Genomic DNA, 12,665 nt, shown 5'->3' with positions numbered 1-12,665 from the left:
GATGCAACCCGATGGCTTTTTGGATTTTGAGGGGGTTATCTTGCGCCCTTGTGCGTTTAGCCCCCTCCTTGAGGAAATCCTGGCTACGCTCCTGAATATCGAGCAACCAGAAAACTTTTTTTGACCTTCAAACAGCATCCAGTTTGCTTAAAGGGACCCTCCCACCTTCAAAAAAGTTTATGAATTGGCATGAAAGTGATGTCGCTCGGTTCAGAAAGAGCGAAAACGAATATCTACCAAATTTCACCGAAAAATATTCACCGGTTTTCAAGATATTAGACTTTTACTTTTGTTTACTTTTTGGGGGATCTCCGCTGTTTCTAGCGACTTTATTTTAGAAGTGCGGCGTTTGCGGCAGATGTTGCGCGCAAATAGCATATACCACCGCGTGCTACAAAACGTTTTAGTCAAACATTTAAAAATCGTTAGATATTTGCGCTGACGTCACACATTCAGAGGGGTATACCTAAGCATTAGCCCCTCTGAATCAAAATGCTGCAATTTTGAAATTCAATATTTCCGATTTAAGGCATTTCTCGATGTTGTGAGTGCCGAAACCGGTAATTGTGAGCCAGGGACCCCATTTTGGCTATCTCAACTCAAATCTAATGTTAAGGTGGGAGGGTCCCTTTAAGACCGGAAAGGTAGTACCGGACGTCCGGCCGGACCTTTATTTTTGCATTTGCTTCTGGGTGGGCAAATCGACGCCACTGGGTGGGCAATTGTGGCGACTGGGTGGGCATTTGCCCACCCAGTGGGTATGTTAGAGGAGGCCCTGGTGTACGAACATTTGCATACGTACTTTTGTCCTAGGTACTTTAGCGATACGTACTTTAGTCCTAAAATCGATGTGGAGATTCAGGGGCCCACATCAGCTACCCTTGTGAGAGGATGCTACAGCATTGGTTCTCATGATATCCGTCAGGTGTCGTGCGAGGCGTATGGGTATTCTAGTGCTGCGTTTTAATTTGGTTGGGAATTAACAATTTTTATTTATTTATTTAAGTTTTATAAAATGACTTTTTTAAATGGCTAATCAAAGCAACGAATAACCACTTGAAATGCATCTTTTCATCATTTGCCATAGCATACCCAGCACTACCACGATTTCGCGCGAAATTTATCGGTCGGTCTCCGTTCCCGCTCGAATTTCGCTTTGTCCATTGTCTCGGGCCGCGGCCGCCGTGTTTCGCGTTGCAGCTTCAATACCTTATATTCAATACAAATTATCTGTTTCGTTCTCTAGTTGCTAGTTCTACGAGATTTCTTTTATTGGTCTGGTCCAGCACTGGCACAGAAAGTCAAGTAAGTTTGGTAGGTAAGTAAAATGTCATAACCTGGTGATAGATGTTCAGTTTTTTTCATTTTGTCTGAATACGGAGTTGCTGAATTGTGTTTGTAATTTTTATAATGATAAGCCTTTGTAAATTGAAGTTTGTGTGCAGCACAGCACTGGCATCAGCATTGCAGGTATTTTCTTACCACGGCTTTTCAGGTGGACATTACAATTATCAACTGTAACTCGGCAAGCAACTAAACATAAATGAAGGACATCATGTATTCCAAGATGTATGTCATCAAAAGGGGTAAGTTACTTCTGTCTTCCTTCACTACATTCTGATTCTGTTTCATTTTATTGTGCTTTTAAGCTGTTTGCCCAGAATTATTCAATTCAGCACATTGTGCTACCTAATTTCCCTTTTGCTGGGTAAGAATGCAAGTGTTGCTAAGTCAAGCTGTGGCTTCAAAGAAAGATGTTTATCACAAATGTCAACATTTAACATATTCACATTCTGTTTAGATGGAAGGAAGGAAAATGTCATGTTCGACAAGATCACAAATCGTATCAACAAGCTCTGCTACAACTTAAACATGAACTATGTGGATCCGGTGAGTATACTTTGTTTTGAACCTTCTTTTACTTTTTTGCATGATCACACATTTATCATGGGATGTTTTTGAGAGCTTATTGCTACCTAGGTATATGCCATGTTATTTGGCTATTTTTTGGTATTTTCAGTCATGTTTTCACATAAGCCAGATTTTAAATGTAAGAATTGCTTTTGAAGAATCACCCTGAATAACATTTTCATATTTTATATCTTACGAGTAAATGTGTTCAGGAATGCAAATAAGTGCTGTGATTTGTTACAAAACCTTTCATCCTGAATTTTATGATAATTATCTTGCCAGCAAATTTTACATCTCCTCAATCACTTCCTCTTCTGACCTGTTCTCCCACCTGCAGCCGGCCATTACCCTGAAGGTCATCAACGGCCTGTACCCGGGTGTGACCACCGTGGAGCTGGACAACCTGGCCGCGGAGACGGCTGCCACCATGACCACCAAACACCCCGACTACGCCATCCTGGCCGCGCGCATCGCCGTCGCCAACCTGCACAAGGAGACCAAGAAGACGTTCAGCGGTAGGTGACGAGCGGAGGCGGGCAGGGCAGTCGGTTCCTGTGATAAACATTGATATTCGCAGGCTCATAAACCCGGAAGGAACGTGGATGCAGGCTGACATCGGTAACCACGTTCATCTTTTTCAGCTTTCAAACCTCTCCGTACTTAGCCCTGAAATGTAACCTGGTTTGCTGGGGCAACTATGGATCGTAATTCGTACATACGTCGTATGTCATTTACCTGTGCTGGTCAGTTAACTTATCTTGCAACTCACCACTTCAGCTAGCATTGACGCATAAATCGTGTTTCAGAGGTGATCGATGACCTGTACCATATGAGGAACGCGAACAGCGGCATCGATATCCCGATGATCTCCGATCAGCACCATAAAATCATCATGGATAACGCCGACATGCTCAACTCGCACATCATTTACGACCGCGACTACACTTACAACTACTTCGGATTCAAGGTGAAACATTACACCGTCACCTATACTGCCTCAGAACATTTTAGAACTAGCACTTGTATGTAATTGGATGCAGCGTCCCACTTATTATATTATACAACGTCAGTTCTTGAATCGAGCGCATAATATCCCTGATGTGGACGTGTGTGCTGTGGACCCCAACACTCATCTCTCGATCTCTGATCGACCGCCGTGTATTGTCTGACGCCACCTGCTCCTCACAGACCTTGGAGCGATCCTATCTGCTGAAGATCAACGGCAAGGTGGTGGAGCGGCCGCAGCACATGCTGATGCGCGTGGCGGTCGGCATCCACGGCGACGACATCGAGGGCGCCATCGAGACGTACAACCTGCTCTCGGAGAAGTGGTTCACGCACGCGTCGCCGACCCTGTTCAACGCGGCCACCCGTCGGCCGCAGCTCTCCAGGTGAGGTGCACGGCGCGGAGTCGTGTGAAAGACAGTGTTCTGGTTGAGTCATAATTCGGGGTGGTTTATGTGACAGAAAATCAGCAGGGGAAGTTCACACATGCGTCACCGGTTCCACAGCTGACTGATGGGAACGTTTCTTTGTTTCTGTTGCAGCTGCTTCCTGCTCACCATGGCTGACGACTCGATCGAAGGCATCTACGACACGCTGAAACAGTGCGCGCTCATCTCCAAGTCTGCCGGCGGTATCGGTCTGAACGTGCACTGTATCCGCGCCAAGGGCAGCTACATCAGCGGCACGAACGGCACCAGCAACGGCCTGGTGCCCATGCTGCGCGTCTACAACAACACGGCACGCTACGTCGACCAGGGCGGCAACAAGGTCGGTAAATTGACGAGAAATCGTCGGCACGGTGCTGAATTATTGCCGTGACCAATGACGAATAATCGCCAGGAATGACATTTTTCAATATTTCCAGACCTTTTTTATTAGGTTTGCTTTGTGTCCTGTGCTTGCTATTATTGTCTTTGGCTACTTAATTCACTTTTATCGGCATGCTAGCATGACAAGGTCTGTTCTCTTGCCATTTTTCGTGTTTTCCCATGTAAGCTGGTAAATACCATTTTAGCTATCTCATACTTATCAAGTGTTGAACATTTTCCTTTAGCGTCCGGGCGCGTTCGCCATCTACCTGGAGCCGTGGCACGCCGACGTGTTCGACTTCCTCGACATGCGGAAGAACACCGGCAAGGAGGAGAACCGGGCACGCGACCTGTTCTACGGCCTCTGGATCCCCGACCTGTTCATGAAGCGGGTCGAGGCGGACGGCACCTGGAGCCTCATGTGTCCGCACGAGTGTCCCGGCCTCTCCGACTGCTGGGGAGAGGAGTTCGAGAAACTCTACACAAAGTGAGTGGGCACTCGTTTGTCGTCTGAATGGGGATCTGGCCCATGGTTACACTTTGTCATCATTATCATAAAAAATGGGAAGTAACACTGCTGTTTGAACTTGCCTGTATAACGGTCATCCTGTAGAGGTCTTTATTGGCAGTGGTGGTTAGCTTTTCTAATGACAAATCTGGTGCACATCTTGAAAGATTTACAACGCAGCGTGCATTTATCCCATTATATAATTAGCATCATGCCTAAACGTTCCGTCCTATCCTCTGTCAGGTACGAGTCGGAGCAGCGTTACCGGCGCCAGGTGCGCGCCCAGGACCTGTGGGCGGCCATCATCCAGTCGCAGGTGGAGACCGGAACCCCGTACATGCTCTACAAGGACGCCTGCAACAGCAAGTCCAACCAGCAGAACCTGGGCACCATCAAGTGCAGCAACCTCTGCACCGAAATCGTCGAGTACTCGGCACCCGATGAGGTATGCACTAACACTATGCTTGCTCTGATTTTCCTGGCATAATGGCTGTGCTTGTGCTTTTATTTACACACAGCATCGATGGTTACCAACAGACCAACTAGCTGTTGGTAACATATCTTCGCACTGCAAAGTAGCAAACCCATCAGCAGCAGCAGCGCCGTTTTTGGCGTGTAGCTGCCGCACATGGCCAGCTTTCGACGACAGTTGTTTTTAATAAAGAGCTCGTCTGGGCCACATGCAGCTGTCTAGCAGATGTGCCATTCTGCATTTCCGCTGATTACGTGGCAAAAGATGACTCACAGAGGGCACTGAGCGCGACCTCACGTTGCCGCCAACTGGCTCGTTAGTTCATACTCGTGCCACCAGGCGGCGATTGGATCTAATTTACGCTATCCCCGGTAGGTGGCGGTGTGCAACCTGGCCTCGATCGCGCTGAACCGGTTCGTCACGGACGACAAGACGTACAACTTCGAGAAGCTGAAGGAGGTGACCAAGGTGGTGACGCGCAATCTCAACAAGATCATTGACGTCAACTACTACCCCGTCCCAGAGGTGGGTATTCTAATCGGGAACTTCATCTCTTTGGGTCGTCTGAGAAATGGTGGATATCAAGTAAGGATTCGAATTGATGTATCGAAAATTGACGTGTCTAGGGCTGGAGAAGCATGTACTTTTTGTGAGGATTATCTACCAGAATTGCATAGCAATGTTGCTCAACGGACTTTCGTTATCGTGCTTTGCGAGCCACGGAATTCGGAAATCAAATGATGTATCTATTTTGAGCTCAGACTTGTGTTTTCTCTCTTTGACATCCATACCAATGTTCGATGCTCAAGAGCTCGTACCTGGCGTATGTCACCTATTATCAATGACAATGGATGACATCACTCACTCCCGCTCTTTCTTCAGGCCCGCAAGTCGAACATGCGGCACCGGCCGATCGGTATCGGCGTGCAGGGCCTGGCCGATGCCTTCATCCTGATGCGCTACCCGTTCGACTCTGAGAAGGCCGAGCTGCTCAACCAGCAGATCTTCGAGACCATCTACTACGGCGCGCTGGAGGCCTCCTGCGAGCTGGCGGAGAAACTCGGCCCCTACGAGACGTACGCCGGATCGCCCGTTAGCCGCGGCGTGAGTGGGGACGGGCACATTCTGTCTGTTGTAGAGTGGGACGTGGATGCTGGTCACTTAGAAGTTCATTGATATTTTGAGTAAGTCTTCACATCTGTTCATTGACCACTTACCACAATATCTGGAGTGACACTGTGTTGACGGGAAATGTTAGGTATTGCATTTAGCGTAAAGGCTCATCTGTGTGAACCAAAGCAAATAATATTGTGATATGGAGATTACATATGGCAATGCATTGTGGCATGTGTTTATCCTCCATACTCCCCATCATTGTTTGGTGCCGCCGTCGCCCTTTCATCACTAACTCTGCGTTTCTCTCCTGTGCGCAGATCCTTCAGTACGACATGTGGGGCGTGACGCCCTCCTCGCTCTGGGACTGGTCGGCGCTGAAGGCGCGCATCGCCCAGCACGGTGTGCGCAACTCGCTGCTGCTGGCCCCCATGCCGACCGCCTCCACGGCGCAGATACTCGGCAACAACGAGTCGATCGAGGCGTACACGAGCAACATCTACACGCGCCGCGTGCTCTCCGGAGAGTTCCAGGTAGGTGACGCTGAAGTCCGCTATGCAGTGAGGGGCTTAGTCGGACTTGTTGGATAGGGAATATCAATCAGGGTTTAGTGTGCACTGTGCAGTAAATGCATTTTTCGTGGGTAATATGTAATGACTGTTATGCTCAATGCTCATACATTCGACTGAATCACAACGTTGTCGGTCTTACCACAGCATTCACGGGTCCAACTGGCTGTTATTTCCATGCAATAATTCCACCACACCGTCTATCCCTCAGATCGTGAACCACCACCTGATGCGGGACCTGACTGAGATGAACCTCTGGGACGAGGACATGAAGAACCAGATGATCTCATCCGGCGGATCCATCCAGGTAAGACGACTACCGGTGACTAATCTTGCCAGTCGCCACTGGCAGTGTCCTGATTTTCGTGAATTTGGGTGGAAACCCACACCTTAACAGATTCTCTTTGTGACGTCCCGGAAAGCCAAACGACGTCCCTGACATTTTTTTACGGATCGGGATAAAAGTCGGCAGGTATATCGAACACCAAAAGCAAACTAACAAAAAGAAATATCACCTCTGTAGCCTAAAAACACGGCTATGCAAAATGACAACAAATATATCCTAAGTCCTCACAAACCCACTTACACTCAACTCCCCTTTCCTACACCGCTGGCCAACTGCCGCAACAGTAAACAACGCGGTTTTATGTTCGTTTTCTGTGCGTCAGATATGGATAGGTTTTTCTTTTACCATATGAAGGTAATAGCTGCCATATGAAGGAGAAAAGATGTCGGAATAGAGGGATCTGAGGACATCGTTTTCCACTTTTCAGTTTTAGTAACTGTGGAGTGTATAGATAAAAATTTATCATGCGAATATATTACTTCGACATTTATCTATAAGCACGCAACATACCTTTTGTATCAAACTACTGTAACATATTTAATTATTTTTCCCCTCAGAAGGTCACAGTAACGGGGTAGCGCTGCCCCTGGAACATGTCCTTCAAAAGTAGTTAATTTTGCATATGTTGATAGTGGTTGGGGGAAAAGTTTAGTGTTTATTTGTTTGAATTAAAATAAAGTTACCGAATTTCAACAGTATTAATTCAAGTATGTCGTCCTTGGCTTAAAAAATACACGCAATGTTGGGGACGTCGATTGATCTGTCATTCCCATTTAATCGACGTCGGTACAAAACTGAAAAGTGCACAATGATTTCACATTTTTTTCCAGCCAAGAAAAATTCAGCGTCCACCTTGGAGTTTTCTTAATTGAATTTCATAACAGGAAGCTATGGAAATTAATTTTCCGAACTGTTTTCCACCTCTTTGTTTGGACGTCTGTTTTTTACGTCAGTCCTCTTGCTCGATATAATGTCCCTCTTATGACGGCAATATTTAGTGATAGCCGCTGGCTCTTGGGTTGATTTTTGTTGAAGCATATTTGTTGTTGACTGTTGTGTACGATCATGGACAAGAACTAGACATCTTCAAAGTGTTGTTTTGGTGTTTGTGGTGAATGATTTAATTTTGTATTGTACTAGGGGTAAACTGGCATTACTTTGTGTCTACATATATATGATCATTTGAGATGCCTTGAGGTGCTATTAGTCAACATTGCCAGTGAAAATCGCTAATTTTAAGAGATTTAGGTAAGGGATTTTCAGTGGCTTAGGCTCCGCACCGATATCGACGTCCTTTTGAAATAGTGACGTCCTTGCGGCTTCAATCACACTCTCCGAAAAATCAATTTCAGGACACTGCCACTGGAGTGTACCATTGAGTTGAGAGCGCTTGAAATATCGTGAAAAGGAAAACCTCATTTTAATCTTGTGCTAATTTTTGACACTTCATTGAACAGACGTTCCTATTTTTTTTTTTGCGTGAAAGTAATGCCGGCCTGACTTGACATAATAATCTTTGTTTGAAGGGACTTTGACTACAGTGCCATCTTTAGTAAAAGGATACTGACTACTGATATAACACCCAGCATCGGTGATTCACGATACGGGTCCCCTGTCATGCCATAACCGTCGTGTTTTCCTCGACAGGGCATCGAGGGCATCCCTCAGGACCTGAAGGACCTGTACAAGACGGTGTGGGAGGTATCGCAGAAGGTGGTCCTGAAGATGGCTGCCGACCGCGGCGCCTTCATCGACCAATCGCAGAGCCTGAACGTGCACATCGCGAGTCCCAACTTCGGCAAGCTGACCTCCATGCACTTCTACGCGTGGAAGCTGGGTTTGAAGACGGGCATGTACTACCTGAGGACGAAGGCGGCCGCGTCGGCCATCCAGTTCACCGTCGACAAGACCCGGCTGGCAAAGAGCACGGCCGCGCCCCAACCGCAGGACGAAAAGGAGGAAAAGGTAGGAGAGCTTTTCTGGTCCGGGTGTATTTTTTATATTTATTGAATATTGGGTTTTTCATGGAAACTGCACTTAACTTCGTTCACCAATGCGTGTTAGAACAGGCGAACAACTATTGCTGGCCGTTGGGTGGTTTAAAGTGAGAATACTTCAGAGCAGGCAGCGGAACCTGTTTAGCTACGGCTGCAGATAATTTTTTAGTTTGGCGGCACAGCAGATTTCCTGATCTTAACCGAGTAACAAGTCAACTACGTCTGCTACAGAGTACAGCAGGTCATCTCCCGCTTACCGCTAACAAACTCGCCTGTCTTCTATTTCAGACTGAGTCCCCGGAGAAGACCGAGGAAGAGGCATACAACATGGCTGCCATGGTCTGCTCCCTCCAGAACAAGGACGACTGCCTCATGTGCGGATCGTAGCGAGTCTGAGTCACCACCCGACCACGACCCGGACATTCGCCCACGTGATTCTTCGTCCCTCTCTCCCATGAAGATCTTTGATAGGTAGTCTTGCTTGCTCTGCCGTGTAGAACGCTTAGCGATCGACGCAGCAAGTCGTGAGCAGTGCAAGAAATGTGTCCCTCTTCGCATGTGAACAAATGTCTGTCCGCTTGGGACCTACACCTGTCCGTATAGAGTAGTAGTTTGTCTTTGAGGTGATGCTTCTGGCGGCCCCGCTGGCCCACCAAAGAATGGAGAGGCCGGCCGCAGCGGAAGAAGCATGTTCCGAGTGTGACTAGGCGTTTTCCGGTGTGCCCGCCGCCCGTGTTAGCGCCTTCATGGTGCCCGATGTCTACTGTGAACCAATTGTGCCTTTGTTATAAACGGCTTGCAAAGATACGACACGTCGTTTGCGCATGGCTCACAGAAAGACTACGTCATGTTCCATATATTTGCGTTCAAGGTAAAATCACACACATTCAGATCACAATGACAAGTGGTTGGCGATGACGTCAATTGGCTTCTGATGCCGGACACGCGTCATCGGTGGTGAGGCGACGTCATCAATGACTGCGTGAAGAAGGTGTTCGTATTGTCCCGTGATGACTAACAGCTTCAGTCACCTCCGTCGCTCGTCGCTGAAATCGAGACAGTCAGTGTGAGCGGTGAATGGAGAGGGAAGAAGGCCCGATAAAGATGTATCTGATGGGCAAGAAAGGCAGCGATATGCCCATTATTGCGAATGTTCTTAGGCACTCTTGGGCTTCATTGTTATGAGAACACAGCCGCATTCGTAAAAAAAAAAAAAAAAACTGTTAAAACAGTAAACGGAACATATTTGAACTGCAAATTCTGGTAGGTACCCGATAAACGTAGCACCACGGAATATATAGTCTACGACCCTCAAGCTATTTAGATCAGACATCCCACACGGCCCGACCGCCGCGCACGTACTCGCTCTCTCCGGAGGACAGCTGTAGGAAGACGTCCATCAGTTTGGGCTGCACCAGCTCGCCCGTCTGCTGCTGCGTCTGCTCCGGGCAGAAGCTCAGGATCCGCCTCAGCGCCGTCTGAGGGTCAGAGGACAGGAGTCACGGTGCTGTTGGGCGAGAGATCGCGATGGGTAGTGAGCTTTGTTGATCGACATTTGTTTAACCCTCGCCCGTATTGGTGTTTTTCCAGCCGAGAACGTATAAGGGGGGGGGGGGGGGGGGGGGTCCGTTGGACCCCCCCTTGCCGTTTCGCCCCTGATCGAGCTAGAGCTTCGCGGAAAAAACGAGCGTGTATCCCGTGACGAGAGGAAGCCGATGATACCTAATTTTAAGGTCCTAGGTCATTGGTTGACCTTGCAGGTCAGGTCAATGACCCAAAAGTCGGGAAAATCGGGACCTGTTAGAACGTCGTAAAGTGTGGCTGCTACGGGGTTTTTCGGGGTGCTGATCACGAATATCATGTTAGTTTTGATCACAGATGATGTCTTCATGCATTTAGTCCGGGTCGGGTCAGGTCAGGTCAGGTCAACCAGTAGGGGTCCTGCCGGGTATTCCTAGTAGGTGTCAACCGCCTCTGATAGCTTCGTAACATGTTACGAAGGCACCAAAACTACTTCGTAAATGTTCAAATGGTTCCTAAATTCGAATTCAGCTGCAAAAACTGACCTAGAAACATGTAAAACTCGAAAAAGTGTACCGAGGTCATCAAAGGTCAATGACCTGACTTGACCTTCAGGTGCCCTTGACACCCACTCTAACGCATGGGGGCAACATCATATCACATGTTTGAACGCTTGAAACCACGAAAAGACTGCAAACGCGCGGCTAATGCGAGCCGACATACGCCGAATCGCGATTCCGGCCAAACATGGTCTCGAAAAGTAGGTCACAGGTCAAAGGTCATTGGGGTCAGGGTCATGAAATTTTCAGAGTAGATGTAAAATTGATTAACGCGAGGGTACTGAAAGTTTCGTCGCGATCGGCCGCTTTTTACGCGAGTTATTCGCGAAAAACCATGGGGGGGGGGGGTCCGTTCGACCCCCCCCCCCTATACGGGCGAGGGTTAAGTGGTATGGTACACTAGTTACACATAAACGATATTCGTGACTGTGAGATGGTTGTTGCCAATCGTGTATCAGTAACGGTTTGGTCACATTTGGTCGGAGTTTTCCCCCACCGTTCCTGTCCTTCGATACTGTGTCTGGCTACAAACAATAGCACATTCGATTTCGATGAAAGTTATCGATAACTACAGGTGGCATATACATTCCTGGACTGCAGTACGGCAACTCGGTCCTCGAGCAACTAAAAGAAGAACTGATATTGGGTCTGGCATTCGAAGACTGTGAAAGGCATCAAAAGCCTGAACGATGGCCTACCTGTAAAAGTTCGTTACATTGCAGTCGCTTTTCTTTTGTTGTCGTTTTCTACCGTTCCACCTTAGCAGCCTAGCTTACCCTAGCTTCGCATTCCACCTTGGCATTCCTGACCGAAGAGTCCATCCACTCACCAGACAGGCCACCAGCACACCGTCATCCCGTCCCCGCAGCTCCGGCTGGCGGCAGAGCAGTTCCAGCCGCGCAGTTCCGCCGCTCGACACCAGGTGGCAGGCCGTGCGCCGGTCCACGCAGAACCGCGTCAAAGCCACGGCTGTCTTCTGCTGGAGGCGGCGGCAGGCGGCGCGGGCGCCGTCCGCCCACCGCGCAGTGGGCGCCACGTGCAGGTACCGGATCAGCGCCGGAACCGCCAGCCGGCCCAGGCAGGAGTCCCCGACGCTGGCTGCGTTGGCTAGCACCGTGGACACCTGGGGTATGGGGAAAGACGAGTGTCAACGGGTGATGGATGGTAGTGAGTGAGTCAAAAATGAGGTAAAACGAGCGACCATATGAGCATGCAACGCGTGCTGCCTGATGCATGTACGATTGGTAGGATTAGGTTACATTGAAAAAAGATGTTAGAGATAGCGTAACGACTTCGGGATCACTAAAAGTTCCTGATGCACTTAATAATTCCGAAATCACCTCGATGTTTTCTTCTTGTACCGCGTTGTTCGTAAATCATGACAATAAGCGACGGGACAACTTTTACGGTCGTCATTATGACACGCAAAACTGCCGCCAACTGAGTTGTAAATTGTAGCTGTTATTTTTGCCGCAACAAGACCGGCTAGCCGTCAGAGTCGCGTGTTTGATGGCACGAGATATCGTAAACCGTCGAACCCGATCGCTCCAGTGAGGTTCGCTCGTGAAAAAGACGGAACGAGCGCCTCACAATAACCCAGAAGGTCCGGCTCGCGGATTCCCTGGCTAGATTGACTGTGATCCCCCTTCATAGGACACCTTAGGCGTCGTTGACCGTTATTTGACCGACGACCGGTCAGTCTCAGTCGGCACATCACTGACAGTGACAGCCGCATTGGCGACGGTCACTGAACGGGCAAACCACCAGATAGACCGTCCGAATAGACAGAGCTAATCCACTGCGACTGTAGGAATCTCTACGCCCATTCATGGTGTCCATCTTAATCCGTGCCCT

The 12,665-nt window shown here is 48.5% G+C and overlaps 2 protein-coding genes across 5 annotated transcripts in view; one reads left to right on the top strand and one right to left on the bottom strand.

Moving 5' to 3' along the window:
- The first annotated feature begins 930 nt into the window (after window positions 1-930).
- LOC122392416 (ribonucleoside-diphosphate reductase large subunit-like) lies at window positions 931-9,537 on the top strand. 4 transcript variants are annotated; one of them, XM_043387242.1, is made up of 15 exons: window positions 931-1,305; window positions 1,496-1,586; window positions 1,802-1,890; window positions 2,249-2,426; window positions 2,718-2,878; window positions 3,100-3,302; window positions 3,459-3,684; window positions 3,971-4,212; window positions 4,477-4,678; window positions 5,081-5,230; window positions 5,588-5,809; window positions 6,139-6,351; window positions 6,599-6,694; window positions 8,381-8,698; window positions 9,019-9,537. In XM_043387242.1, the coding sequence occupies exons 2-15, from the start codon at window positions 1,544-1,546 to the stop codon at window positions 9,115-9,117; spliced, it is 2,442 nt and encodes an 813-aa protein (XP_043243177.1). In that variant the 5' UTR covers window positions 931-1,305; window positions 1,496-1,543; the 3' UTR covers window positions 9,118-9,537. The 4 variants fall into 4 exon arrangements, with proteins under 4 accessions (XP_043243177.1, XP_043243175.1, XP_043243173.1 ...); XM_043387240.1 differs by having other exon boundaries at window positions 1,100-1,314; XM_043387238.1 differs by having other exon boundaries at window positions 1,100-1,318.
- Window positions 9,538-9,571: 34 nt separating this feature from the next.
- LOC122392417 (protein inscuteable homolog) overlaps window positions 9,572-12,665 on the bottom strand; it is a 39,062-nt gene continuing 35,968 nt past the window's right edge. Inside the window, exons 6-8 of the mRNA XM_043387243.1 lie at window positions 11,641-11,934; window positions 10,093-10,208; window positions 9,572-9,776 (exon numbers count right to left, since the gene is read on the bottom strand). Of these exons, the coding sequence (XP_043243178.1) occupies window positions 9,758-9,776; window positions 10,093-10,208; window positions 11,641-11,934 (429 nt within the window). The 3' untranslated portion in view covers window positions 9,572-9,757. The remainder of the gene's footprint in view (window positions 9,777-10,092; window positions 10,209-11,640; window positions 11,935-12,665) is intronic.

This window comes from Amphibalanus amphitrite, unplaced genomic scaffold (assembly GCF_019059575.1).
Source record: "Amphibalanus amphitrite isolate SeventyFive unplaced genomic scaffold, NRLGWU_Aamphi_draft 000485F_arrow, whole genome shotgun sequence".
Taxonomy (NCBI): Eukaryota; Metazoa; Arthropoda; class Thecostraca; order Balanomorpha; family Balanidae; genus Amphibalanus; species Amphibalanus amphitrite.
This window is presented reverse-complemented; position numbering and strand designations above follow the sequence as displayed.